Below are 27,070 nucleotides of genomic sequence, written 5' to 3' on the forward strand. Positions count from 1 at the left end.
ATCTTAAATAATTGTACTCTATGATGTAAAACTGCTTGAAGCAGTGAAAGAATTATGGAAGACTTTATTAAGAAAAATACTCAAGCTGCCATCACTGGTTGTCTGGCTGTTCTGCTTATACAGTTAATTTGATAATTCAATCCACATATTGGAGCAAGTATGCAAAATTAGAGTTTTTAATTTACTCTTCATTTGCTGCATGTCTGTGATTAGAAATGTACTAAATTTGGAGGCAGCCTTGCAGCTCAAAGTTAGGTTCCTGGTCAGGGTTAACTCTGACCAGAGTAGTCTGGAAATGGTTATGTTAAAGAAGTTTAATCAGATTATATTTTGCCTCCCTTGGTTCCTTTTTTCCCTCCTTATCAACGCACTAAAGGAAATGTTTAATTTAATTTATATACATTATTTTAGCCTCAGTGATGACATCGCTGGGTTTCTGTGCTTCTCTATGCAATGTGGGCACATCATGGGTGGGGGAGGGGCAGCAGAATGATGTACATATCTTTCTGAAAACATCACATCTCCCTGCCTCAGTACTTCTCACAAGATGCAAGCAATGGACCGGCTCTTAGAAAGATTATGCAAATATCCTTCTGAAATCCCTTGATAGGTAGATGTCAGACTGGAGAAGTGGATGATCCTAGGCAGGCTGCATATTTATGCACACTCTCATAAGTAATGCCCACATGTGATGCTAAACCACCCTTAAAAAAAAATGAAATGCAATAAAATAAAGGGGTGAGCGATGGACAGTAAGGCTGTGGAGTAAAGAATTAGATGATTTTGGATTTCTTCCAGCCAGGAAATGAGGTGGGCTTTATCTGACTTGCTGCAGGTTCTAATGTGCATTGTAAAAAGCTCACAGTGTGCTGTAAAATCAGAGCAAGCAATTTCAGTACAGGAAAGGAGTCTGTACAACTATGCAAGACTAGGTAAGGCTGGAGTTCAGCTTCAAGGGAGAAGTTCAGCATAACACTAAATTCTCTACATCTACAGACATCCACAATCTAAAGCCCCGTACACACGTACTGATCGTCGGCCGAACGATCGGCCGTCTTTTGTCCAGGGCTGTCGGTGTCTGTTGAAAACTGCAAAAGACTGCACACGAATTTTGTCTGCCAACAACAGCCGACTGCAGAAGTGATGTCATGTGATGGTTAACTTTCCTTGTCTTTTTTCTTTTCTGAGCATGCCCAGTCTTGCTAATCTGCTGTCTGTCGGCCGAAATCTGTACTGACTGGCGAACAATCGGCCGTTCTGGTGTTGGCCAACAAAAATTTTAATGCCTGCACCACAGATTCTGTCAGGTCGAAAATGCGCTGTCGGCTGTCGGAAGCATCATACTAACAAGCCTACAATCGGCCGATCGGTCGTCGGCCGAATATTTACGGCCGACAATCGGTACGTGTTTACGGGGCTTAACACTAACCTATCTAACCCTGTAAAGAAGAAATCAGTATACTACCTTTTCTGAAGCCAATCCGGTCCGATCTGCGACTTCGCTGTAGAGGCGGGTGCAGAGGACACAGCCGACAACGGAAGCCACATAGTAAGTCTATGGGTGCCGTTGTCGGCTGTTTCCTCTGCAGAGCTTCCGCCGCTGGAGACCAGACTAAAGTGGCTTCAAAAAAGGTGTGTATACTGATTTCTTATTTACAGGATTAGATAGGTCAATGTTAGATCGTGGACATCTATAGATGTAGAAATTTTAGTGTTAGGCTGGACTTCTCCTTTAAACACTAATGGCTGGAATACACGATAAGAAAATCGGCCGAAAACTTCCGTTCAGCGAGCGATCGGCCGATATTCTACTCGTTAATGCCCAGCCATCAATGAGCGATATCGATATTGTGAATGAAAAATACCGTTTGAAAAACCCGAAAAATTCTGTCGTCTCGTTTGCGAATGAACGATATTCTATACGTTGGTGTTGAGGTCGTTCAGTTTAAATCTGTATAACCTCATCACGCATGAGGACCAACGAACACTGTTTCGATGGTCGGCGGGCAACGGTCGGGCGATATTCGGACCGTGTATGTTGGCTACGTTTTCGACCGACAAATACTTTTTCAAAAGTCGGTGGTCGAATGATTGGGCGATATTCTAATCGTGTATTCACACCATAATAAAGAATCTGCATATGTTTTACAAGAATCATGATTGGACTTTAAACCTTTCATTTCCAGACGGCTGGATTTGGAAGGTAGAGTGCTACCAATCACAGTTAGCTTTTTCTCATTTTATGGACTTTCCCATAGAGAAATACTGTATGTAGGCTGCCTACTTCAAAATGTTAGTTGCCTGGCTGTTATGTTGGCCTACTTGCTTTAATACTTTTTCAGCCACTGACCTGGAACAAGCGTGCAGATCAAGAAAGTCAGTTGTCACTATCAGTGATTGGACCCAGTCACTTCACTACAAAATATTGAAGCAACAGGGTCAGCATGACAGCCAGGTAACAAGAATTTCCAGAATAACAAGACAGAACCAACCCTCTTTCTCTATAGAATGCTTCATTCAAAGGTATTTTAGGCATATCTAAATGTACACACCAGGGTGATGCTATATGGGGAAGTTTGGCATTGCAAATGAGTGATCACATTACCAAATACTTTACCAAAGTCCCTGTATTGACAATGCACTTTCAGCCTTGGATTAGAAACTAAGCCTAAGCAGAAACACCCCCTATTGTCACTAGAGGACATGTACCTGCATGTATAAGAACAGGAAACTGCTGGGAGAAAGAGCCGTACCATCCACATAGATTTGAAGGAACTAAAAGGTAAGTATAAAAAAATAAAAAAAAGCAGATTACTCAATTACTCAATCAATATGAATCCTTAAGCAAGAAGAATATGCCTAGGGTTTAATTATGGTTTAACAATGCACAGCATATTTTTTATTAGAATAGGGCAGTGATGGCGAACCTTGGCACCCCAGATGTTTTAAAACTAAATTTCCCATGATGCTCATGCATTCTGCAGTGTAGGTTAGCATCATGGGAAATGTAGTTGCAAAACATCTGGGGTGCCAAGGTTCACCATCACTGGAATAGGGGATGTTGTGCCAAGATCATTACTAGGTCAGCACAGGTCTGACAGTGAGATGGTGGATTTGATTTGTTAGTTTGTGACACAATTTAAAGGAGTGTGGGGATATTAAAGACATGTTGATGTGCCCTTCTTATCTTCCTCCTTTCACAGGTGGTGCCATTGGAATTCCATCATGGGGAAAGTTCTGGCTGGCGGTGCTCAATGTCTACAGCTGGGAGGGGATGAACACATTGTTTCCAGAGATGTGGTGAGTTATTTCTGTTCTTTTGCACAAAATGGTGTTTCTATGATTCAACATTTAGGTATTGGTTTAACATTACAAAATGCATACTTCCAAAAGTTAGAATAGGAACAGTGCCGGCCCTACCATGGATCCCACTGGGTCCATTGGACCAAGTCAGGACTTTGAGAGGGGCAGCAAATTGACACCTAAGATTTTTTTTCCAGCAGCTTTGATTGGCATCAGTGAGGGCGCGTTACGGGCGGCATTTCCCCATCTCATACTGCTTGTAGTGCAAACTGATGAGTATGAGGAGGCAGAACGTATCCTCCGGGGAACGTCCCTCACATGATTGTGGTGTGCGCAATGACGTCAAACATTTAGACAATCAAAATAAAACTGGAGTTTGAGTTTGTAGTTTGGAAATGAACCTAATGGTATGTCATATGATTTTGCATATAGACAAGGAGCTGTTGCATGTAAATCTGACTTCCTGATAAATTTAATATTAGTTTTAATTATCTTGATATAAAATAATGGATGTGAGGGGCCTTTTGGTGGGCGTGATTTTTTTTTTTTTTTTTTAGGGGGGTGGGGGGCAGCATCTCATTCTTGGACCCAGGCAGCACAATGTCTTGGGCCACCCCTGAATAGGAAGCTGCTAAAACCAGCCTCAGGAACAGATCCGTTTGTAAGTTTTCTGAAAAAAATCCTTTCGTGATCACTCCTACAAAGTCTAGTAACCGTTTTTATTTACCTTCCAAGTATTTTCAAACTCTAATGAAGGGGAAGCCCTTGAGATTCTGAAATGTGTTTGACTTTTATTGAACGCAACTTACATATTACATTGTTTGCGCTTCACAAATGAGTCTGGTGCTTTCCTCACCACATACCTATTTACATTCATTCATTTGCAGGCCTGGAAAACATGCTATTACTCAGAAGTCCTTATTATATTTGGAGATTGTTATTTACACTTTCTGTCAATAATATGTCACATACACCTTCTATTAATCAAATATGGAGTAATGCATAAAAGAAGGTGTTGCTTGTAGCAACTGTGATAATAATGAGGTCTGTAGTTCGCGGGGAATAATGAAACTTCATATTTAGAATCAATTTAACAGGTTGATCAGTCAGGCAGGAACACAAATCAAGCCTAAATTCCACAGCCCCCAGAACACAGTATACAACAATAAGCAAATTGTTTCAGCAGGACGTTTAACCATGCATTTTAAATAACTAATTGAATGTCCTTGGTTGGCAAAAAGAAAGCCTTTAAAGGAGTTGTAAAGTCAGAAGGTTTTTTATCTTAATGCATTCTATGAATTATGATAAAAATCCTTCTGTTTGTAGCAGCCTCCCCAGCACCCCCTAATACTTACCTGAGCCCCCTCTCTGTCCAGCAGTGTCCAGGAGTCCATAGGCCATCTCCCTCCTGATTGGCTGAGACACAGCCGCTACGCCATTGGCTCCCGCTGCTATCAAAGTCAGTTAGCAAATCAGGAGAGAGGGGGCAGGGCTGAACGCAGCTCCATGTCTGAATGGACACACGGAGCTGCAGCTCAGCTCGGGTGCCCCCATAGCAAGCTGCTTGCTGTGGGGGTACTCGACAGGAGGGAGGGGCTAGGAGCAGCAAAGAGGGACCCAAGAAGAGGAGGATTTGGGCTGCCCTGTGCAAAACCAACTGCACAGAGGAGTTAAGTATAACATGTTTGTTATTTTTTTTAAAACAAGACTTTACAATTACTTTTATGGTTATTATTATTATTGGTCAATAGAAGAGAATCAGCTTTTAATAGCTATTGTAAAAAATTCCAATGCCCAACCCATTACTAGGTGCCAGATACTTTCTATCACCTTCAGGGGTACCCCCACAGTAGGAACGTATACTCCTGCCCCCTATTTGGAATGTATGCCGGGAAAAGAGCCATCCTGTCGCTCAAAAGCTTCCGACAGCGTTGAGTGGACGTACCTGTGGGAGGTCTTGGAGGCGTTCAGTTTAGGCAGCAGATTCATTCGCTGGGTTAGGTTGCTTTATTCTGCTCCAAGGGCCTGTATGGAAATCAATGGCTCGGTTTCCAAATTCTTACCTTTGTTTAGGGAGACTCGTCAAGGGTGTCCCCTCTCCCCTTTGCTGTGTGTCTTGGCCATTGAGCCTTTGGCTGCAGCAGTTAGGTTATCTGAGGATATCTGCGGGTTTAATAGGGCTGCCCAATGCGAGAAAATATCGTTATACGCGGATGACGCTCTACTGTTCCTTGGAGACACAGCCGAATCCTTAATATCCCTTATACAAAGCTTTGGCTTATTCTCAGGTTTTGTTATCAATTGGGACAAATCAGTCCTATTCCCCTTAGATGACCCCAGCCTTTCCATACCAAGAGAGGCTCAGCAAATTTAAAATGTGTCCTCCTTTAGGTATTTAGGAATATGGATACATCCCAGGATAGAAGACTAACTCAAATACAATCTGTCCCCCATTCTCCATAAATTCAAAATCAAGAGCAATATTTGGACAAAGCTGCCTTTATCGGTTGTAGGCTGTGCGAATATTATTAAAATTATTTGGGCCCCCCAATTATTATACGTCCTCCACAATTCGCCTTTTTGGATATCCCTTAAATGGTTCAAACGAATAGAATCATTATTTCAGGTATTACTATGGAAAGGGGCCCCCCAATTATTATACGTCCTCCACAATTCGCCTTTTTGGATATCCCTTAAGTGGTTCAAACTAATACAATCATTATTTCACGTATTACTATGGAAAGGGGAAAATTCTAGGATTAAACTTTCCACTCTGCAGCTACCTAAAGATGCGGGTGGTTTAGCGGTACCTCAACCAAAGACATATTTTGTAGCTTCCTAACATCAGCACTTTGCTGGTTGGGGGAGATAAAATGGGAAGACCCTATACAATCCCTATTGCTGAGTCGTAACCCACGTTATCATTTATTGGCCCAGTTAGAGTTGCGTTTTTTTGCTCAATTTTGCCCAACGTTAGTGCTTATGAATAAAATATGGCAGGCAATGAAACAAACAATGAAATATGAAGGGGTGTTGGAATACGCGCCGTTGTGAGGAAACAAAAATGACAATGAGCTTGATAAATTAGAGGGATTTGAACGTTTGCATACCCAAGGGCTCCAGTTTATCCCATATCTTTATTCTCCAAATATTAAGGACTTTTCAGGATCTCAAGGAGTCTTATCAACTTCCCAGCCATGATTTCTTTAAATACCTACAAATACGGCACGCAATTCAGTCTCAGTTTAGAAATCCTGAGGTAACTGTAAGACCCATGTCACTGATGTCCTTCCTGGCAGGGGTTAAGGAGAAAAAAGGCCTTATCTCCTCTTTGTATAGCCAATTATTGAACAGTTTTCAAGATGCTTCCCTTAGTTCTGGCAGGAAAGGATTGGTAAAGGATTTGGGTATTTTGTCAGATGAGGAATGGCAAACTATTTTAGAGATGGTTCCCCCAGTATCCCTGTCACACGTGCAACGCCTGACCCAATTGTTTATTATACATAAGGCTTACCGAACACTGGTACAGTTAATCCAGTGGGGTAGGAGCGACACCCGGAGTGTCCACGATGTCAACAATCTCCAGCTGATCTACTCCACATGTTTTGGAGGAGCCCCAAATTATTCAGATACTGGAGAGAGCTGGTGAACACATTAAATAAGGTTTTTCAGACATGCATTGCACTGGATCCGAAATTATATTTACTAGGTTGCCTTGATGAGGAGATGTTTTCAGTTGAGGTATTAGTGCCACTTAACAGATTACTGTTTATAGCACGTGAAAGTATTGCTGTGATATGGATGTCTCCTAGTCATCCATCTTTTGAGGAATGGAGACTCCAAGTAAACAACGCCCTCCTGAAAGAACAACAGATCTTCAAAAACAGGGGTACACCAAAGAAGTTTTATAAATTATGGGAGCCATGGCTGCCATTGCCTGGCCCCTTTTTCTTTAGTTTTATTTAGATTACTGCAATGCGGATAATTTTGCAATAGCTGCATATCTATCACCCGTAGGTAGGATAGAACATGGGCTAGCCTTAAAACAGCGAATCCAGTAACTAGTCTGACAAATAACGCTTATAAATACTAGCAAGGAAGGGGATTAACCTTATTGGGGCACAATAGGGGAACATCCCAACTTTTCTCACTGGCAGAAATATTAATCTTTACATGTCTGATAAATATTTACTTTCAGCTGAGATGTTACCTGGTATGCATTGTGTTGAAACTATGCATATACATCCTCTTTGAAGCTGGTATAGCCACCAGTTTAAGTCAAAAGTAGCTGCCGAGAGAATGGCTGTCCACACGTATGTTATTTGGGATAACATGTGCTTATAATGTGGATGGTAAGGCCACAAATAATGCTTTCTTTCACTCTTGTTATTTTCCTTTACTTTATTTTAGTTTTATTGTCTGTTTGTCTGTATACATGCAAAAATACTAATAAAAAGAATAAAAAAAAAAAAAGAGGTCTATGTAGTAATAACAAGTATTGCCTATGGTGTTTCGGCAGCTGATGCATAACTGACTTACTATGTGTTGTTCTGCACTGTGTCTCTATGTGGCGGTTGCCATCTTGGCAGAGCTTCCAGCAGGAAGAACAGAGAACAGCACAGGAATGACATCACTAAATCTCACCCCACATCTCCTAACGCCAACAGTCAAATGCAGCAGAGACTTAGATCTCACACTGCAGATATACAGCCATAATGCTGTAGGCACAGAAGTGCCTAGTCACCCTCACTCAGCAGGAAGTACACTGCTTTTTTTGTGGATATTTGGACAAAATGTACATTTTGCAGGGCACTGTTTAGATTCAGTTAACTAAAGGTTTCTAATAACAAAGCAGAGTTTCACTTTTTGAATTCAGTTTAATCTACTACTTAATACAATATTAATCTCTAAATGTTTGTATTCATCTTAACAGTCTACCAGTGTTGAAACCTATTTGACCGCAGCTGAAATATCAGAACTAAAAGCACTACTCTACATATAAATAACATTTTTGGGTAACAATCACTCTAGAACCTATAATTTGCATTTTGGAGGAAATAGATCATGCGGCACACCCCCCAGAAATATTTGCACTGGTATCTAGTCTTTTATTTTTGGTCCAAAAGCATATAGCTCCAAAATGGATATCTCCTAATCCCTCCACCTAGAGAAAAATTATTCTTTCAGTGTAGAGGTTGTTCTAATAAAGTGAACAAATGATGGAACTACATCTGGTTTGGTTCCTGTGTTGCTTATGACACAGCTCTTACTTCAATGTAACTAAGGTTGTAATCTCGTAAAGACCAAAGAAGAAATAAAGATAGCAACCTAACTAAATCTATTAATGGATAAAAAGCTGGTGACACCATTATGCTAACAATAAACCTCGGAAGACAGGATCAATCCCCTAATCTAAATAAACAGTAAATTGTAATATAGCAGTTGGAATTGAACATATACAGTATCTCACAAAAGTGAGTACACCCCTCACATTTTTGTGAATATTTATATCTTTCCATGTGACAACACTGAAGAAATGACACTTTGCTACAAAGTAGTGAGTGTACAGCTTGTATAACAGTGTAAATTTGCTGTCCCCTCAAAGTAACTCAACGCACAGCCATTAATGTCTAAACCAGCCTTTTTCAACCACGGTGCCCAGGCACCCTGGGGTGCCTTGAGGTTTCTTCAGGTGTGCCTTGGCAAAATGCCAAAAAAATTGCCCAAACTTTGTATACAAACTGGGGTGTGGATGAAGGCTGCCATTTTAGTTACATAAAGTCACAGGTTTTCATTGCGCACCATTATAATCTTCTAAACCAATGGCATCATTAATTGATGAGGAGGATGTCAGTCGCCTGCATAGCATCCCTGTTTGCGTCTCCCTTGCTTCTCTCCATCAGCGTTGGGGTCACATTAGCTGAGTGATGGAGAAAAACTAATGGAAGAATAGAAACATTGGAATACTAGTCAGCACCAGTTTGCAAAAGTGTATTTGCTTTGGAAGAATAAATCACCTCTAATGTTAGGTGTCCTACTTGGACATGTGGATGTTGCTGCATTATGAGAAAGTAGGTTTAATGCGCTCCCAGATAGCAGCAAACTGGGTGCCTATATATGATAATAAGTGCCACATCCTATTGCAAGACTATACAAAAAATGGAAAGGAACATGGACTTTGGAGGCACTGGGTACTTAAAACATAACATTTTAATAAATCACATAAGTTAAAACATCAAAAAAGAAAAAGCAACAATCACAAACATCCACTTCCAAAAAGAGGGGGGAACAAAAATACAAATATAACCAATTCTGGCAATTACATTGCTGATTTGTAATTAATAGATACAGATCATTGAAATAGCATGATATAATGGTTGATACTTCATATCATGGCGATCCGCCGAAGGTGACAGGGAGATGTACTGTCTTCCCAAGGAGATCGATCGAGCCGTGTTGCTCGACATGTTTCAAATTAAGCTTCATCTGGAGCTAATAGATCAATGCTCTGTATATAATCAACAAATCATAGATGATAGTAGCAAAAAATAGCAAATAACGGGGAAGGTGGATGAGGAGTCCAAATCATCACAGATCATCGGGGACGTGCTGTAGGTCACTATTGGCCAGTGGCCCGAACCTATGTCCCACCAACAGGTATACCAGATAGATATCACATAGTAGGGTAATGCGTAACTACATAGTATGGAATGGTAACCAAGTAATATGGTCCACATATGTACATCTAAAGAGGGGCCGATAGAAATACCCCTGTTAGACTCCAAAGACATGCACGCCACCCTCCCCGGATGGGGAATGCACCGCCATTGCTGCATTATGTAAAACTATTATAATAGTTTTTACATTTTAGAATAGAGTGCCTTGAGACTGTCCATAATTTTTAAAGGGTGCCTCAAAACTGTCCATCATTTTTAAAGGGTGCCTCGAGATTGTCCATCATTTTTAAAGGGTGCCTTCACAGAAAAAAGGTTGAGAAACACTGGTCTAAACCACTGGCAACATAAGTGAGTTTACCCCTAAATGAAAATGTTCAAATTGGGCACAAAGTGTCAATATTTTGTGTGGCCACCATTATTTTCCAGGACTGCCTTAAACCTCTTGGGCATGGAGTTCACCAGAGCTCTACAGGTTGCCACTGGAGTCCTCTTCCACCACTCTATGACGACATCAGGTGGATCCACCTTCCATTTGAGGATGCCCCACAGATGCTAAATAGGGTTTAGGTCTGGAGACATGCTTGGCCAGTTCATCACCTTTACCTTCAGCTTTTTTAGCAAGCAGGGGTCTACTTGTGTTTGGGGTCTTTATAATGTTGGAATACTGCCCTGCGGCCCAGTCCCCGATGGGAGGGGATAATGCTCTGCTTCAGTATGTCACAGTACATGTTGGTATTCATGGTTCCCTCAATGAACTATAGGTCCCCAGTGCCGACAGCACTCTTAAAGCCCCAGACCGGGAATTGACTTGTCTTTGTACTCCTCACCTGGTTGCTGCCTCACATGCTTGACACCATCTGAACCAAATAAGTTTATCTTGGTCTCACCAGACCACAGGACATGGTTCCAGTAATCCATGTCCTTAGTCTGCTTGTCTTCAGCAGATTGTTTGCAGGCTTTCTTGTGCATCATCTTTAGAAGAGGCTTCCTTCTAGGGCGACAGCCATGCAGACCGAATTGATGCAGTGTGCGGCGTATGGTCTGAGCACTGACAGGCGGACTCCCCCACCCCTTCAACCTCTGCAGCAATGCTGGCAGCACTCATATCTCTATTTCTCAAAGAAATTATATAAAGCTGAGCATGTGCACTCAACTTCTTTGGTCGACCATAGTGAGGCCTGTTCAGAGTAGAACCTGTCCTGTTAAACTACTGTATGGTCTTGGCCACCATGCTGCAGCTCAGTTTCAGGGTCTTCGAAATCTTATTATAGCCTAGGCCATCTTTATGTAGATGTAAGGGAAATGTCCATGGAAGAACTGGCATTGCTGCCAATACTAGAGATCCGCGCATCAGGCGCACTCCCGTAAGCATGCTCATCAGCAAAAGAATGTCGAATTGGCGCACCATCGCGAATCAGATAACGCGTATGCGCAATGGCGCCCACCTTACTTGAAAGATGAGGCCATTTGCTGTCCTATATAAGACCACTGCTGATTCCATCAATTTGCTGGATTGTCGTCAGCTTTCCTGTGTCCTGAGGCTCTGTGTATTTACCTTGGATTTCCTGTTGTGACCTTGGGCCTGACCTGTCTGATCTCCTTCTCCAGCCTTGACCCTCTGGCTTGCTCTACCAATCTTGCTCCTGTTTGATCACCTGTGTATGACTTTGGTTTGCTTTACGGACTTTGCTATCATTATCTATCATACCTGCCTGCCCTTCTGTGTATGACCTTCGGCTTGCTTTACAAACTTTCCATTGCTACCTGCTTGCCTTCCTATTGTGACCACGGCCAAGTTCCTGTTTCCACCCCTAGATGGATTACCTGTGTTTGACCCTCAGCCTGGCCTCTACTCCAGTTTCCCATGTGCACAAGTTTTCCCAGTTCACTTGGAGCTTCCTGAGAGACATCTGTCTTGCTGTATACCCTGTACTCTCCAGTATCCACCAGGTGATCACCAGCCTGGCTCTACAGTAACCGTTTGGCAACCTGTGCTTTTTTGGGCACTACACCTCCTCTCCCACCTTCAGGGGTGTGCTACACTTACCTGCAAAGGGAGCCCTCTCAGCACCTTGGCCTCGGATCAGGTATGTGACCGTAGAGCAACAATTCTTTTTTCAGATCCTCAGAGAGTTCTTGAGGTACCATGTTGAACTTCCAATGACCAGTATGAGAGAGTGAGAGCAATAAAACTAAATGTAACACACCTACTCCCCATTCACACCTGGGACCTTGTAACACTAACAAGTCACATGACACCGGGGAGGGAAAATGGCTAATTGGGCCCAACTTGTACATTTTCAATTAGGGGTGTACTCACTTTTGTTGCCAGCGGTTTAGACATTAATGGCTGTGTGTTGTGTTATTTTGAGGGGATAGCAAATTTACACTGTTATACAAGCTGTACACCCACTGCTTTACATTGTAGCAAATTGTCATTTCTTCAGTGATGTCACATGAAAAGATATATTAAAATATTTACAAAAATGTCAGGGGTGTACTCACTTTTGTGAGATAATGTTACTGTGATTGTGCTGTAATAAGCTATTATAACTAGCACTGAAAATTGTGAACCCATGCTATGCTCAGATGCTTTTTTACTATAAAGAGGTTGCAAAACCATGTGCTAATTTGTAGATTGTGAACGTTTATTGTATAAAACCCAATAATATGTATTTGATATAACAGAAAAAAAAACTATTCCACATAGTATTTTTTTTAACATTGACGTAATCATATTTATATACTTTCTTCAAATGTTTTTTTCAGGCTTTTGCCACAGTGGTTCCCGGCTCACCCCAGCACTCTGTGGTGTCACTGCAGGCAGGTCTACCTTCCCATGAGTTATTGTTATGCCACAAGGCTGAGTGCCTGTGAGGATGACTTGATCCGAAGCTTGAGACAAGTGAGTAGAAGACCAAGAATCTTCATTGTTCTTTCTACCAACAAATGTATTCACAGTATTGTTTTCCTTCAGGAACTCTATGTGCAAGACTACAACAGTATTAATTGGCCAGCACAGAGAAATAATGTGGCGCCTTGTGATCTGTACACCCCCCACAGTACACTTCTGAATTTTGCTTATGGTAAGAGGCCTATTGCCTATCTGTGAATTTTAATGTCTAATGGTGCCAACATGTTACAGTCTGATTATATTGCTTTTGGTTTATTTGACTTGTCATCAGGGGAGGACTGGGCTAGGGGGCAGGGGGGCAAATGCCCCCCGGGCCGCTCTGATGCCCATAAAAAGGCTGCACCACTTCTACCCCAGACATGTCTAAAGGATTCCTGGAGAAGAGAAGTAAAAAGTCCCCACTGCTGACCTACTTAGTGCGGGATGAAGACAAGGACAGAGCGCAGGCCTCCCCCCAGCAAGGATGGTGTAATCTGTGTCTGAGCAGAGGCCGGTTCCATGCCCCACTGGAGATTCTCCTCCTCCAGGCAGCCCCAACCGAGCTGTCCCAGCTCCCTCCCAACTGCTCCCTGTTGGCCAGATTGGGAACCTGGATTTGGCCGGTCAGTAGAGAGTACCTGGAGCGGAGCTTTAGCTTGGAATGGGGGTCAGGAGGAGGCCGGGAAGAGGGAGAGTGGGAGGGGGGGGGGTGAGTCGCTGTACCATGGGCCTCTGGTTTGTGCTTGCCCCCTGGGCCGAAAGTTCCCTTTCAGCCCCTGCTTGTCATCCAGCCTTTCTGGAAATGCTGTGCCTGTGTGTGGTGTTTCTGATGATAATTGATTTGAATGCTGTGATCAGATCAAGTAAAATGCAGATCAGGCAAGGAAGAAAAAAAAATTGCGTGTCCCAATGGTGGACAAAGTCGCAGGGTCAATTTTAGTCACTCATTCAACTACTGGCCAAGTAAAATGATTTATACACTGTGCATTGTTGGACAGCTACATAGTAGTGAGCAGTGTTGAAAGTCCATGTGACAGTGATAAGGGTCCCAGTCCCTGCCCATGTGACCTACATTTATTAAAAATGGACTCTAAGTCCCAGAGGGCCCTTTTGCAGCTACACAGTGTGCACAACTTCTATATTCACCCCGGAATCTACCTGTAATATAACACTCACCGACAACTTTATTAGGTACACGTTGCTAGTACCAGGTTGAACCCCCTTTTGTCTTCAGAACTGCCTTCATTCTTCTTTGCAAAACATTCTTCTTTGGAAATATTCCTCAGAGATTTTGGTCTATATTGACACAATAGCATCACACAGTTGCTGCAGATTTGTCAGCTGCACATCCATGATACGAATCTCTCATTCCACCACATCCCAAAGGCACTCTATTGCATTGAGATCTGGTATACACACTGCTGTGAAAGACCTGAAAGCTGTAGCTGGTTCCTGCCTTCTGCACTGCTTGAAAGCCACAGGTCTTCTGGAAGTAAGACTGACTCCAGGGTTGTGGGGGCTCTTCCCCCCCCCCTCTTCTTCCTTCTCCGATCCCGTTGTCCGGCTCCTCTCTGCAGGTCAGCGCCAGAATGGAATGGGAGGGTGGGATGGTTAGAGAGGGGGGATATGGGCGTCCTTCATGTCCCTTGCTCCCTGTTTTGTGTTCTTGCTCTTTTCTTTTGTTCACATTTCTTCTAGGTCTGATGCTCGTTACTCCTCGCGCAGGGATGAACATCGCTCCAAGTCGCATCACCGGCATTCCTCATCAAGGTCTGGTCATAGATCTCCGTCCGGCTCTCAGCATCATGGGAAGAACCCCGATTCGCCTGGCCCCTCTCGAAACCCAGACAGAGCGGGTTGTTGGGTTGTGGTGCCCGAGTCCCTGAGTCGAGGTCAATGTGTGATCGGTGTTTCTCCCAGGCTGCGGGCGAGGGGGACAACTCCGATCAACAACTGGAGGCCTTAGTAAAGCAGGTCGTCAAGGACTCCCTGGCAGAATTGGGAGTTGGCCAGACTCAGAGCCCGGCAGTAAATTCTCCATGTTCTCCCCTCGGAAGGGCACAAGGCCAAGAGGGGTTTGGGTCTTCTCAACCCAGTCACCTATCGGCAATTCTGTCAGAAGTGGAGGATCCCTGCTTGGGGTTGTGACTTTGCTCTCGTCCCTCCTTTAGTGAGAGCAGTAAGAGAAACGCTGAATTGGGAAGATCCTGCTGTGTCCCCACCAAAGCAAAATAAATACTTCAGGCAACTGAAAAAGGAGCGCCTCGACTTCCCCTTTTTTGGTGAATTGGGTGAGGTAATCATGGATGAATGGAGCAAGGTGGAAAGGAAGAACTCCATGCTCTCAAAAATGGCCAGACTTTACACCTTTAAAGAAGAGGAGGTGAAACACCTGGAGTCCCCCCCCCCCTTCCTGGTAGATGCAGCGGTTATGAGGCTGGTCAAGCATGTGACCCTCCCACTAGAAGACACGGTCTCTTTCAAGGACCCTTTGGATAGGAGAATGGATTCCGATCTTAAAAGAATCTACCTGATGGCGGGGATGGCTGGCAAGCTGGCCTTAGCCTTGGCCGCAATGTCCAAGGCCATGGAGCTGTGGTCTGACACTGTGGACGAATCTCTACGGAGTGTCTCACAGGAGGTTGCCAGAATTTCCCTGATTCAGGAACTTAAGATGGCCTTGTCCTTTTTGGGGGAGGCTTCTATTGATCTCATTCGTCTTCTGGCCAGGTTATGTTATCCTCGTTTACGGCCAAGCGGGCTCTGTGGCTCCGCCCTTGGATGGCCGATCCGGCATCCAAACAAGTGTGGTGCCGTATTCCCTTTGAGGGCTCCTCCCTCTTTGGGAATAAATTGGATGATGCCATAAACCGGGGTACGGGCGGCAAGTCTGGATTCCTCCCCCAGGATCGGCGTCTTCTCAATCCGAAGAAAGGACAGTCCAGAAGGTATGCCCCGGACTGTGCCAGGGAGGCACATACTTACAGGCCTGGCAGAGAGTTTGGTTGCAACTTGAGGTCTTCCTCCCAGAAACCATCAAAGAGCATCCCCTCTGGCGACCGTGAAGCGATCAAGTCCTTTTGAGATTGGGTCCGCTCAGACATATCGGGTGGGGGCTCAGTTGCTACATTTTCGACATGTCTGGGCGGCCTCGATCCAGGACTCTTGGACTGTCAGGACAATCTCGTCCGGACACACGTGGACATTCGACAGGGCACCCAAACTAAGGTTCCTCCCTACCTACCTGCCACCCTCGGGAGAAAAACGCCAAATGCTGCTGTCCTACGTGGAGTCCCTAGTGTCTCAAGGGGCTGTCGTTCCTGTGCCAGAGCACGAGCACGGACAGGGAATGTATTCCCCTCTTTTCTTGGTCCAGAATAAAAATGGCTCATGGAGACCCGTTATTGATCTTACTTGCCTAAATCGGTGCATCAGAAAAGAAAGGTTCAAGATGGAAACGCTGTTATCTATCCATCAGGTGGTTCAGGCAACAGACTGGATGGTATTGATAGATCTAAAGGCCGCCTATTTTCATGTCCCTGTTGCAAAGGATTTTCAAAAGTACCTCCGGTTTGCCATCGGCCACTCGCACCTGCAATTCACCTGTCTCCCCTTCGGGCTCTCCATATCACCATGGACCTTTTCAAAAGTCTTGTTGGCTGTTGTAGCCCTGAGTGGCTACTGAATTTGGAAAAGAGCCATCCGATTTCTACTCAGTCCCTTGTTTATCTCAGGGCCCTGTTCGATACAGCGAGAGCCACAATTTCCCTTCCGGGAGAGAAAATACCAGTGATCAGAGACAGGATACTCCATGCCCTCTCATCCTCTGGTCTCCAAGCTCGCCAGTGCCTGAGAGTCTTCGGGATAATGGTTGCCATGGCCCCCATGGTGAAGTGGGCATTGTGGAGAATGCAGCCCTTCCAAAAAGGTTTTTTCCAGCAGTGGGACAATCTTCATCTGGACCAGTCTATCTTCTTAACCCCTGCCATGAGGGCGAGTCTACTGTGGTGGCTTCATCGGGAGAATCTCCTCAAATGACACTCCCTAGCCCCAGCTTCTTGAATCATCGTGCCCTCAGATGCCAGCAACACGGGGTGTGGTGCCCATTGTCTTTCAGAGGTGGCTCAGGGCAGGTGGAACTTTTCCCCTCGGGGAATAGTTTTAAATGTTCTGGAGCTGCAGGCAGCTCTTCGAGCTCTTCAAGTATTTGTCCATCCGACAAAAGGGGGCTTCCGGTGATGCTCAGGTTGGACAACACCTCAGCAGTGGCATATATAAGGAAGCAAGGAGGAACATGCAGTTGGTCCCTGCTATGAGAAGTGGAGCTGATCATGGCCTGGGTACAGAAGAATTTGTCCGACCTGTCAGCAGCTTATGTCCCCGGGTCCAGAATGTCCAAGCAGATTTCCTCTCTCGTGTGAAGTTGGACAACAACAAGTGGTTTCTCCACGAAGAGGCCTTCAAGTGGATCCTGACCCTGGGAGTCTCTCCAGAGGTCAACCTCTTTGCCTCCCCTTGCAATCGCAAATTACAGGTTTCCTCGAGGTTCCGGGATCCCCAGGCCCTCGGGGTGGAAGCCCTCACGGACCAGTGGAGGTTCCGCAGTGCCTACGCCTTCCCTCCAGTCACGGTAATTCTCCAGTTTCTGCGGAGACTCAGGTCGGAAGCAGCAGAGGTAGTGGCAGTGATACCATTCCAGCCCAACAGGCCTTGGTTCCTGATGCTCCTCAGTGTTCGGGATCCGATTCCGCTACCCCTCAGGCCAGATCTGTTATCCCAGGGCTCAATGCTGCATCCATGTCCAGCTCGACTACACCTGAAGACCTGGTTTTTGAGAGGGGAAGGTTACAGGCCCTAGGCTGCCCTGAAGAAGCCATTCCCACATTGCTAAGCGCCAGGCGGAGCTCAACCAACAAAGTTTACGAAAGAATCTGGGCGAGGTTCTCCACGCATCTGGCTGCCAGATCCGACACTCATTCCTCCCCTGAGGTCTAGGATGTTTTGAGCTTCCTACAATCAGGTCTAGATCTGTCGCTCTCGGTCAGTTTGCTCAGGGTTCAGGTGTCGGCAATTTCAGCCTTTATCGGCATCTCTTGGTCCAATCATGGCCTGGTCTGTCTATTCTTCAAAGGAGCAGTAAGACTCAGGCCCCAGAAGAGGCAGAGATTCCCCAAGTGGGATCTTCCGTCAGTCCTCAACTTCCTCTCACAACGGATTCATGATCCAGCTGAGCCTCTTACTATTAAGGAGCTTACCTTGGTGACTGTCTTTCTTGTAGCCATTACCTCGGCTAAGAGGGTCTCCGAGCTGGGGACCTTAGGAGCAAGAAAACCTTTCCTAATCTTTTTTCCAGACAGTGTAGTTTTAATCCCTATGTTGGAAGCATTAAAACCCAGAAATAGTCCTGCCTACCTTTAGGCAGGATGAAGGCTCCGCCATCCATCCACTTGATGTTGGGAATTGTCTCAAATGGTACCTAGAGGCTACGGTTCCCTTCCGGCAGTCCGAGTACTTATTCATCGCATTCAGTGGGAAGAATAAGGGATTACGTGCTTCTTCAAGATCTATCGCTTCCTGGATCACTCAGACCATCCAGTGGGCTTATAGGGTGAAGGGCTTCGCTCCTCCGGTGGCGGTTACGGCGCACTCGGCTCGGAGTGTCTCCACTTCCTGGTCAGTCTCCAGACACGTCGCACCTGAAGTGATTTGCATCCTGGTCTGCCATCAATACTTTTTTGTCTCATTATTGTATTGAGCCGGCGGCTCTTTCTTCTGTTAATTTTGGCTTACAAGTTCTGTCGGTTGACAGAGTTAATTAAACTTTTTATTCAGCATCTGCCCACCCTGTTGTGTATGGCAAGTTTTTTCCCGATACGTATGCTGCCATGGAGTCTGTCAGGAAAATGGAAAATTGTTATCAAATACTTACCTTAATTTTGCTCTCCTGATCCTGATGGACTCCATGGCAGCAGGAGTTCCCTCCCAGTTCCAAAGTAGGCTAGTTACAGAACGAGTGGTGCTGAACAGGAACAATGATTTATGGGAGTGGGTGTCGTATAGGGTAGGATTGGAGGCGGGACTAGCCCGATACGTATGCTGCCATGGAGTCCATCAGAAAAGGAAAATTACGGTAAGTATTTGATAACAATTTTCCATTTTTTAGCAAAGTAGAGGGATGCCTGAACCCTGCCTGATTTCACTTCTATGTCTCTGTAGCAATACTCCCAAGGGAGCTGCTGAAGACAGGTTCCCCTGGGTTACCATTAGCAACAGTAGAACATTCAGACATGTTTCCAAGTGATTTTACCTCAGACAAGGACCAGTCCAGTTTTGTTTGGTTTTTGTGTTTTTATTTGTAACTTGGATAGGAGAAGAGATGAGTGGGATACTCCAATAACAGAACTATGCACAAAAAGGCAGGGACTGTACAAAAAATTCTGACAGACGCTGGTTAACGCTGACTGACGCTGGTTAACGCTGATTGAGCTAGTCACGGCTAGGCCCCTTACTGTAATTCACCTTTGACTGTGAAAGAGTCCTATTAGCTTCCTAAGGCATTCCTTTCCTGAGGTAGCTGACTTTAAGCATAGACTGCACTGCTGAGCAACTTCAGGGCCTCTTCAGGGCTTTACAACTTAGCACCCCCTTTACTTTAACACTCCGGGTTAGCTGGCTCCTTGATCCCCTTGACCTCTCTGGAGTGGTCCCCTCTCTTAGGCAGACCACTGGGCAGATGCTTGAGTACTCACTATACTGTTTTTCCAGAAGTATTCTGCCCAGCAGCTCCACTTGGTCAGCACACTGTATCCTTTTGCAGCACAGCTACAACCCCTGGTCCCTAGGACGACTGCCTGGACCACCTTCCTCAGCAACAAGAGGAGAGACAGCCGTCATCCTCCTCCTGGGACCTGGCTTCCCGCCCCAAAGACACCATGTCACATGCTCCCTTCCTATTTATGTCTAATCGCAGGATGCATTGCAAGAATGCCCTCCCACTGGAACTGACATAAAACAGAGTGTGCCACTGGCTAGGTTTCGTCCACTGTCCAATGAGCTCCCTCATTGGCTGCAGTGGGGACACTCCCTCAGACCCAGTGAATCACACTTGGAAACATGTAATAGGCTAAACTAACAAATCAGACCCTCCTGGGAAGCAGAACAGGGTCACAGATATGTTTTACCTAGCACCTACCTAGGAGGGTGGTACATCTCTTTTGCAGATTTTCACTTTCTTCCTGTCTAGTTAAACAATTTCACCATGACAGCAACTGAGATTAAACCTCTTTAATGGAAAAGGTGTGCGCAGCCTAATGCATTAGGGTGTGCACACCAAAGCTCAAACACACACTACCGATCACTCACGATGTTCATTCAGAAAGGGAGGAGGCCGGCAAATTATATATTTACTGGCCCCTTTCCCCACTCATCCTAAAACATCCCCACAGCAACAGCTGGAGAGTAGAGGAGGGAAGCCGGAAGAGCTGTGGGGGTAAGGGGGATGGGAGCCAGGGCAGTAGGAGGAATCTGTGCTGCACAGGTTTATTAAGGTGTGCCTGGGCACACTGGCACACCCTGTGCGCACGCCCATGGCAATACATCACCTTTTAGTTCAAAACAAAAAAAAAGGTTTTAACATACATTTTAATGACTTTGTGCTCGAAATTAAAACACCTTTTATTTTTATTCTCAGTAATATAGTGTTCAGATTACAATGACCCGTATAAACCACAGAGGAATTTAGTTTATTGTGGTCAGGTCAGGAATTGAGAATTTCTTTTATGGATGATTGCACTTTGCTCTTTTGAATATTGCACCTAAAAGTTTTCTGGCCATACCTGTTCAAAAATATGTTTTTATTTTTTGCAGTTCTGCTGAATATATATGAATCGTACCACATTTCTGCCCTCCGCCGTCGCGCAGTACATGAACTATATGACCACGTTGCAGCCGATGACCGTTTCACTAAATGTATCAGCATTGGTCCAGTAAGAATTTAGCTTATGCACTTTTAGTTTTAATAGATTAAAGCTGGCCATAGACGGATCAAAATGTGACCTGTTCAGCAGGGACCAGAAGAATTTTGATCATTGTGTGACCATCCCTGTTTGACAAAAGTCGATTGTTTGATTGACTTTGTCAACGGGACACACTGGAAAACTTTTGCCGATTAGCAGCTGCAGCCAATTGTGTCCTGCTGTCACAATACAATGTCCTGGCAGGGGGATTCCTTCATCCACCTCCTTTGTATGGGTGGAGGAATCTGTTCATTTTTCTTCATTCAGCCCTATGGCTGAACAAAAAAGAAAAAAAAACTACCCTTCTTTGGCCAGTTTGAATCATTACTGATGGCACATGAATGACCAGATTTGATTAATGGAATTAATATTGATCACATGCAAATAACTAGATGTAGATATACTGTAAGACTGGCCTTTATGTTTTACAGGTCTCAAAGGTGATTAATATGCTAGTTCGATGGCATGTGGATGGATCAGAGTCTCCTGTATTCAAGGAGCATGTAGACCGCATACCAGATTATCTTTGGTGAGAATATTGCTGCAGCTAATGGACAAATGATTGTAGTTGGTGTCACTTAGGGAACAAATTAAAACAGAGTTGCTTCATGCTCATAACTTGACTCCTAGGCCATTTCTGACATTTCTCACATACTGTACATGCAAATCAGCATTTTTTTTCCTAGAAAATTACTTAGAACCCTAAAACATTATATATATATATATATATATATATATATATATATATATATATATATATATGAGTCAGGTCCATAAATATTGGGACATCGACACAATTCTAATCTTTTTGGCTCTATACACCACCACAATGGATTAAACAAATGCTTTAACTGCAGACTTTCAGCTTTAATTTGAGGGTATTTACATCCAAATCAGGTGAACGGTGTAGGAATTACAACAGTTTGTATATGTGCCTCCCACTTTTTAAAGGACCAAAAGTAATGGGACAGATTAACAATCATAAATCAAACTTTCACTTTTTAATACTTGGTTGCAAATCCTTTGCAGTCAATTACAGCCTGAAGTCTGGAACGCCAGACATCACCAGACGCTGAGTTGCATCCCTGGTGATGCTCTGCCAAGCCTCTACTGCAACTGTCTTCAGTTCCTGCTTGTTTTTGGGGCATTTTCCCTTCAGTTTTGTCTTCAGCAAGTGAAATGCATGCTCAATCAGATTCAGGTCAGGTGATTGACTTGGCCATTGCATAAAATTCCACTTTTTTCCCTTAAAAAACTCTTTGGTTGCTTTCGCAGTATGCTTCGGGTCATTGTCCATCTGCACTGTGAAGCGCCGTCCAATGAGTTTTGAAGCATTTGTCTGAATATAAGCAGATAATATTGCCCGAAACACTTCAGAATTCATCCTGCTGATTTTGTCAGCAGTCACATCATCAATAAATACAAGAGAACCAGTTCCATTGACAGCCATACATGCCCACACCATGACACTACCACCACCATGCCAGTGGTGTATTTAGGTTTTGTGCTGCCCTAGGCCTGACTAAACTCATGCACCCCCTAATTTAACTATGACCCACCCCTTCCTGTGAAGGCCACACCCCTTTATGTTTCAGACCCGCCGGCGGGGATGCCAATCCACAGGGCCGGTGGCTGCAATTGCCGCCGAGCCTGCTCGATCGCTCCACTCTGAGAGAGAAGAACAGTCAGCTGTTGTACACGCGGCAGACTGTTGTTCTCTCTGAAATGATCACAGAGAGTCTGTGATCCTCCTATTTAGGATCGCATGTCTCTGTGGTAATTTCACAAGTTCCCCCCCATACAGTTAGAAAACACCCCCTAGGCTCACATTTAAACCCTTGATCACCCCTGGGTTAACCCCTTCCCTGCCAGTGTCATTTTGACAGTAACAGTGCATATTTATAGCACTGATTACTGCAGTAATGTCACTGGTACTCCCAAAAGTGTCAAAAATGTCAGTTAGGGGTTCGATCTGTCCGCTGCAGTCCCGCTAAAAATCGCAAATTGCCGCCATTACTAGTAAAAAATAAATGAAATAAATAAAAATGACATAAATCTTTCTCCTAGTTTGTAGACGTGATAACTTTTGTGCAAACCAATCAAAATACGCTTATTGGGATTTTTTTTTACCAAAAATATGTAGCAGAAAACAAATGAAATAAATTAAATAAAAAATTTTGATTTTTTAATTTTTAATAACAAAAATTAATAAAAATTGCAGAGGTGATCAAATACCACCAAAAGAAAGCTCTATTTGTGGGAAAAAAAGAACATTGATTTTTTTAGGGTACAGCGTCACACGACTGCGCAATTGTCAGTTAAAGTAATGCAGTCCTGAATTGCAAAAAATAGCCTGGTCATTAAGGGGGGAAATCTTCCAGTCCAAAAGTGGTTAAAGCTTGGAGCACTTTGCAGTACATGAACTTTCACTGCATGTGAACTGTTAAATGTGTTTGCATTGATTTCAGCATGCATGGAGCACTTTTGTACACGCTGAAACCAATGCAAACTCATTTAACAGTTCACATGCAGTGAAAGTTCATGTACTGCAAAGTGCTCCATATTTGTTGAAAATATATTTAATGCAAAAATGTAATGGAATTATTAATTTGTAATTGTAGCAATAGCAGTGGGTGGTAACCTAAAATCATGATTCCTACCTGCTGTCGGATGTCCTGGCCTGGTTGGGGGTTCCCTTTTCCTCCTCTCTCTCCTCCTCCTCGACATAGATAGACCCCGCCCCGGGGAGAAGTTAGTCCCTCTTGCACGCCACGCGGAGGGTGGGTAGGTGGAGCATTAGGCTCCGCCCCACCCACTCATTGAAGTGCAGCCCGTCTGGCCACTCACTGCCGCTCTATGGGGTCCCTCCCTCCCTCCCTGGCAAGTATGTACGCCCCTCAGTGCTGGGACAAGGCCATCCTGCGCCCTGGGCAAAGATGGCAAACTGCGCCCCCCCCATATGTATTCACAGTTCACATCTCTGTGTCAGTGTGACACCCGCTGGGAGTGAAGGCAGCTTCACTTGTCTCCAGTCATGTGATATGTCACATGATAAGACAGTTTGCCCTCACTCTATAGTGGCACTGCGCTGAGACTGAGGCATTGCACGCAGTTCCGGGGAGGATGCAGTGTGTCCCCATTCACTTGAACAGGTTGCCTTCAGCAGATGGTAGTGCATGCTGAAAGTGACGGGCGGTATTATTCCTGCCACTGCTGCAAATCAAAATATTACAGCAGTGGCATCTGTAAACCTCTAGCTGCTGCCTCTGCAGCTTAAATGGCAGGAGTGATAGTGAGCTGTATTTTGAGGCTCAGCAGCATGTTTTAATGCCCGCCAACCGCAAGTGTAAATGAGCCCATGGCTAGGTTCACACTGTTACAGGTGGTTGCATGTACGGGACAGTGTGTAAATGGCACCTATTCCCGCACCCACAACCACCTGCAGGAAAAATTCCCTGCTCTTTTACAGATGCACAAGGCTGCCATTTATTCTTATTGGCACCCCCACACATCTGAAAATTCAGCACATTTTTTGGTGCGGGACATTGCATGGTGCTTTTGCACCATGCGATTTCCCTGCGGCTGCGTTTTCATAAAGGTGCAGGGACCTGTTTCCTGCAGGTACAGTAAACCATTTAAATGAATCTGCTGCTGTGCCTGTGCAAATGTGAGTCACAGCAAATGCATTAGTGTGAACATGACATAATAGTCACCTAAAAGGAAAATACATACAGCAAGGTGCCTCCAACATATTTCACTTTATAGCACAAAGTCACTTTATAAAATACTTCTGCTGAGTACTCCCCTATATATTAATCATATGCACAGTGCTCAGCTGAAAAGAGCAGAACATCCCTGCATTGTACCTGTAATTCATCGGAGTTCTTGGGTTTAATCTGGGCATCTTCTGTCTGCTTCTGTCCCCATCTGAGTGTCCTCCACCTGCATTGCTTTAGTATCCTTAGCTCTGCCATGAGTCCCGACATTTTCTTCATCTTCTGCTGGCCTCTATCCCCGCCCACTGGCCCGCCCACCACATATAGCACTTCCCTAGACCATTAACTACAGGTCTGATAGGAGGTGGGCGGGGACAGAAGATGCAGAAAACGCCGGGACTCATCCTGGACACAGAACTAAGAATTGTAAAGCAATGCGGGTGGTGGGCAGGTTGACGGTCAGGGACAGAAGCAGACAGAAGATGCTGACACTAAACTCAAGCACTCTAAAGCACACAAAAGCCTTGCAGATGGTGCTCACATTATCAGCAATTCACCTCCGCTGCGCCCTCCCTCCCGCCCACCCCTTGTACCAGCCCTGACGCCCCTTCACTGAAAGCTGGAGACAATAGTCTGTGTGTGTGGGAGGAGGCGGCGGGAGGCAGGCAAGGACCAGGGGAGCAGACAATGCGGCGGGACTCAGCACCCAAAGTGACAGGAGCACTACAGACAAGCAGGCGAGCCTCACAGAGCGGATAATTTTTTTTTTTTTATGCGGGGACGGCGGCTTTTTTGCCGCCCCCCTCAAAGTGCCGCCCTGTCGGCTTAGGCCAAAATACAGCAAAGCACCATGCTTCACTGATGAGGTGGTATGCTTTGGATCATGAGCAGTTCATTTCCTTCTCCATACTCTTCTCTTCCCATCACTCTGGTACAAGTTGATTTTGGTCTCATCTGTCCATAGGATGTTGTTCCCGAACTGTGAAGGCTTTTTTAGATGATGTTTGGCAAACTCTAAGCTGGCCTTCCTGTTTTTGAGGCTCACCAATGGTTTACATCCTGTGCTGAACCCTCTTTATTCACTCTGGTGAAGTCTTCTCTTGATTGTTGACTTTGACACACATACACCTACCTCCTGGAGAGTGTTCTTGATCTGGCCAACTGCTGTGAAGGGTGTTTTCTTCACCAGGAAAATAATTATTCGGCCATCCACTACAGTTGTTTTCCATGGTCTTCCGGGTCTTTTGGTGTTGCTGAGCTCACCGGTGCGTTCTTTCTTTTTAAGGATGTTCCAAACAGTTGATTTGGCCACACCTAATGTTTTTGCTATCTCTCTGATGGATTTGTTATGTTTTTTCAGCCTAATGATGGCTTGCTTCACTGATAGTGACAGCTCTTTGGATCTCATTTTGAGAGTTGACAGCAACAGATTCCAAATGCAAAAAGCACACTTGAAATTAACTCTGGACCTTTTATCTGCTCCTTGTAAATAGGATAAGAGGGAATAACACACACCTGGCCTTGGAACAGCTGAGCAGCCAATTGTCCCATTACTTTTGGTCCCTTAAAAAGTGGGAGGCACATATAGAAACTGTTGTAATTCCTACACCTTTCACCTGATTAGGATGTAAATACCCTCAAATTAAAGCTGAAAATCTGTAGTTAAAGCACATTTTGTTTGTTTCATTTCAAATCCATTGTGGTGGTGTATAGAGCCAAAAAGATTAGATTTGTGTAGATGTCCCAATATTTATGGACCTGACTGTGTATATATATATATATATATATTTTTTTTTTTTTTTAAGCAAAAGCCCTGAAAAATAAAATTGTGGGTGTTGCAATTAATTTTTTATGTCATAAGATATTTCCGCAGAGGATAATTAAATGCAAGTTTTCAGGGAAAAAAAACTTTATTGAATTTTAATGAACAACACCACAAAATAGTACCCAATTGTTGGTAAAATATGAGGTTACTCTAAGTAAATAGATATCAAACATGTCACTATTTAAAATTGCACACACCAGTGGGATGGCGACAAGCTATGGTACATTAAAATATCCATTTGCAAAGCTTTAAATCCTTTACAGGTTACCAGTAGAGTTGCACAGATTTTTTTTTTTAGCAACTTTATTGATATCACAAGGGATGAACAACATCCTTTGTGATAGCATGGACCGTCTCAGGTCCACTTTATAGAGAGATCTGGGATCTGTGAGACCCTATATCTCTCCTCTGACCTCCAAAGCAGCCTATCAAACCGAGATTGGATTGATTGGTTGCTTTACATGCTGGTAACAGCTTGTAAATAAACAAACCCAAACCAGAAATGACAAAATCCTTGTTGCTTCTGGTTTCTGGCGTTACAGAGTGGGAGGAACAACAGAAGTTCCTCTTACTCTGTCTTGTGCACCTGAAGCGGAAGGTTCAGTCCCGGGCTCCTCGTGGGATGAGAGAGTCTAGGAAAG

The 27,070-nt window shown here is 44.4% G+C and overlaps 1 protein-coding gene across 2 annotated transcripts in view; it reads left to right on the forward strand.

Annotated features, from left to right (window-relative positions):
• The window catches only part of LSS (lanosterol synthase), a 119,103-nt gene that overhangs the window by 58,210 nt on the left and 33,823 nt on the right, over positions 1 to 27,070 (forward strand). For both annotated transcript variants that reach the window (XM_082260376.1, XM_082260375.1), the window contains exons 6-10: positions 3,204 to 3,300; positions 12,750 to 12,885; positions 12,958 to 13,066; positions 20,740 to 20,858; positions 21,320 to 21,417. In XM_082260376.1, coding sequence (XP_082116502.1) covers positions 3,204 to 3,300; positions 12,750 to 12,885; positions 12,958 to 13,066; positions 20,740 to 20,858; positions 21,320 to 21,417 — 559 coding nt within the window. The remainder of the gene's footprint in view (positions 1 to 3,203; positions 3,301 to 12,749; positions 12,886 to 12,957; positions 13,067 to 20,739; positions 20,859 to 21,319; positions 21,418 to 27,070) is intronic.

This window comes from Pelophylax lessonae (genome assembly GCF_965119305.1).
Source record: "Pelophylax lessonae genome assembly, chromosome: 6".
Classification (NCBI taxonomy): Eukaryota; Metazoa; Chordata; class Amphibia; order Anura; family Ranidae; genus Pelophylax; species Pelophylax lessonae.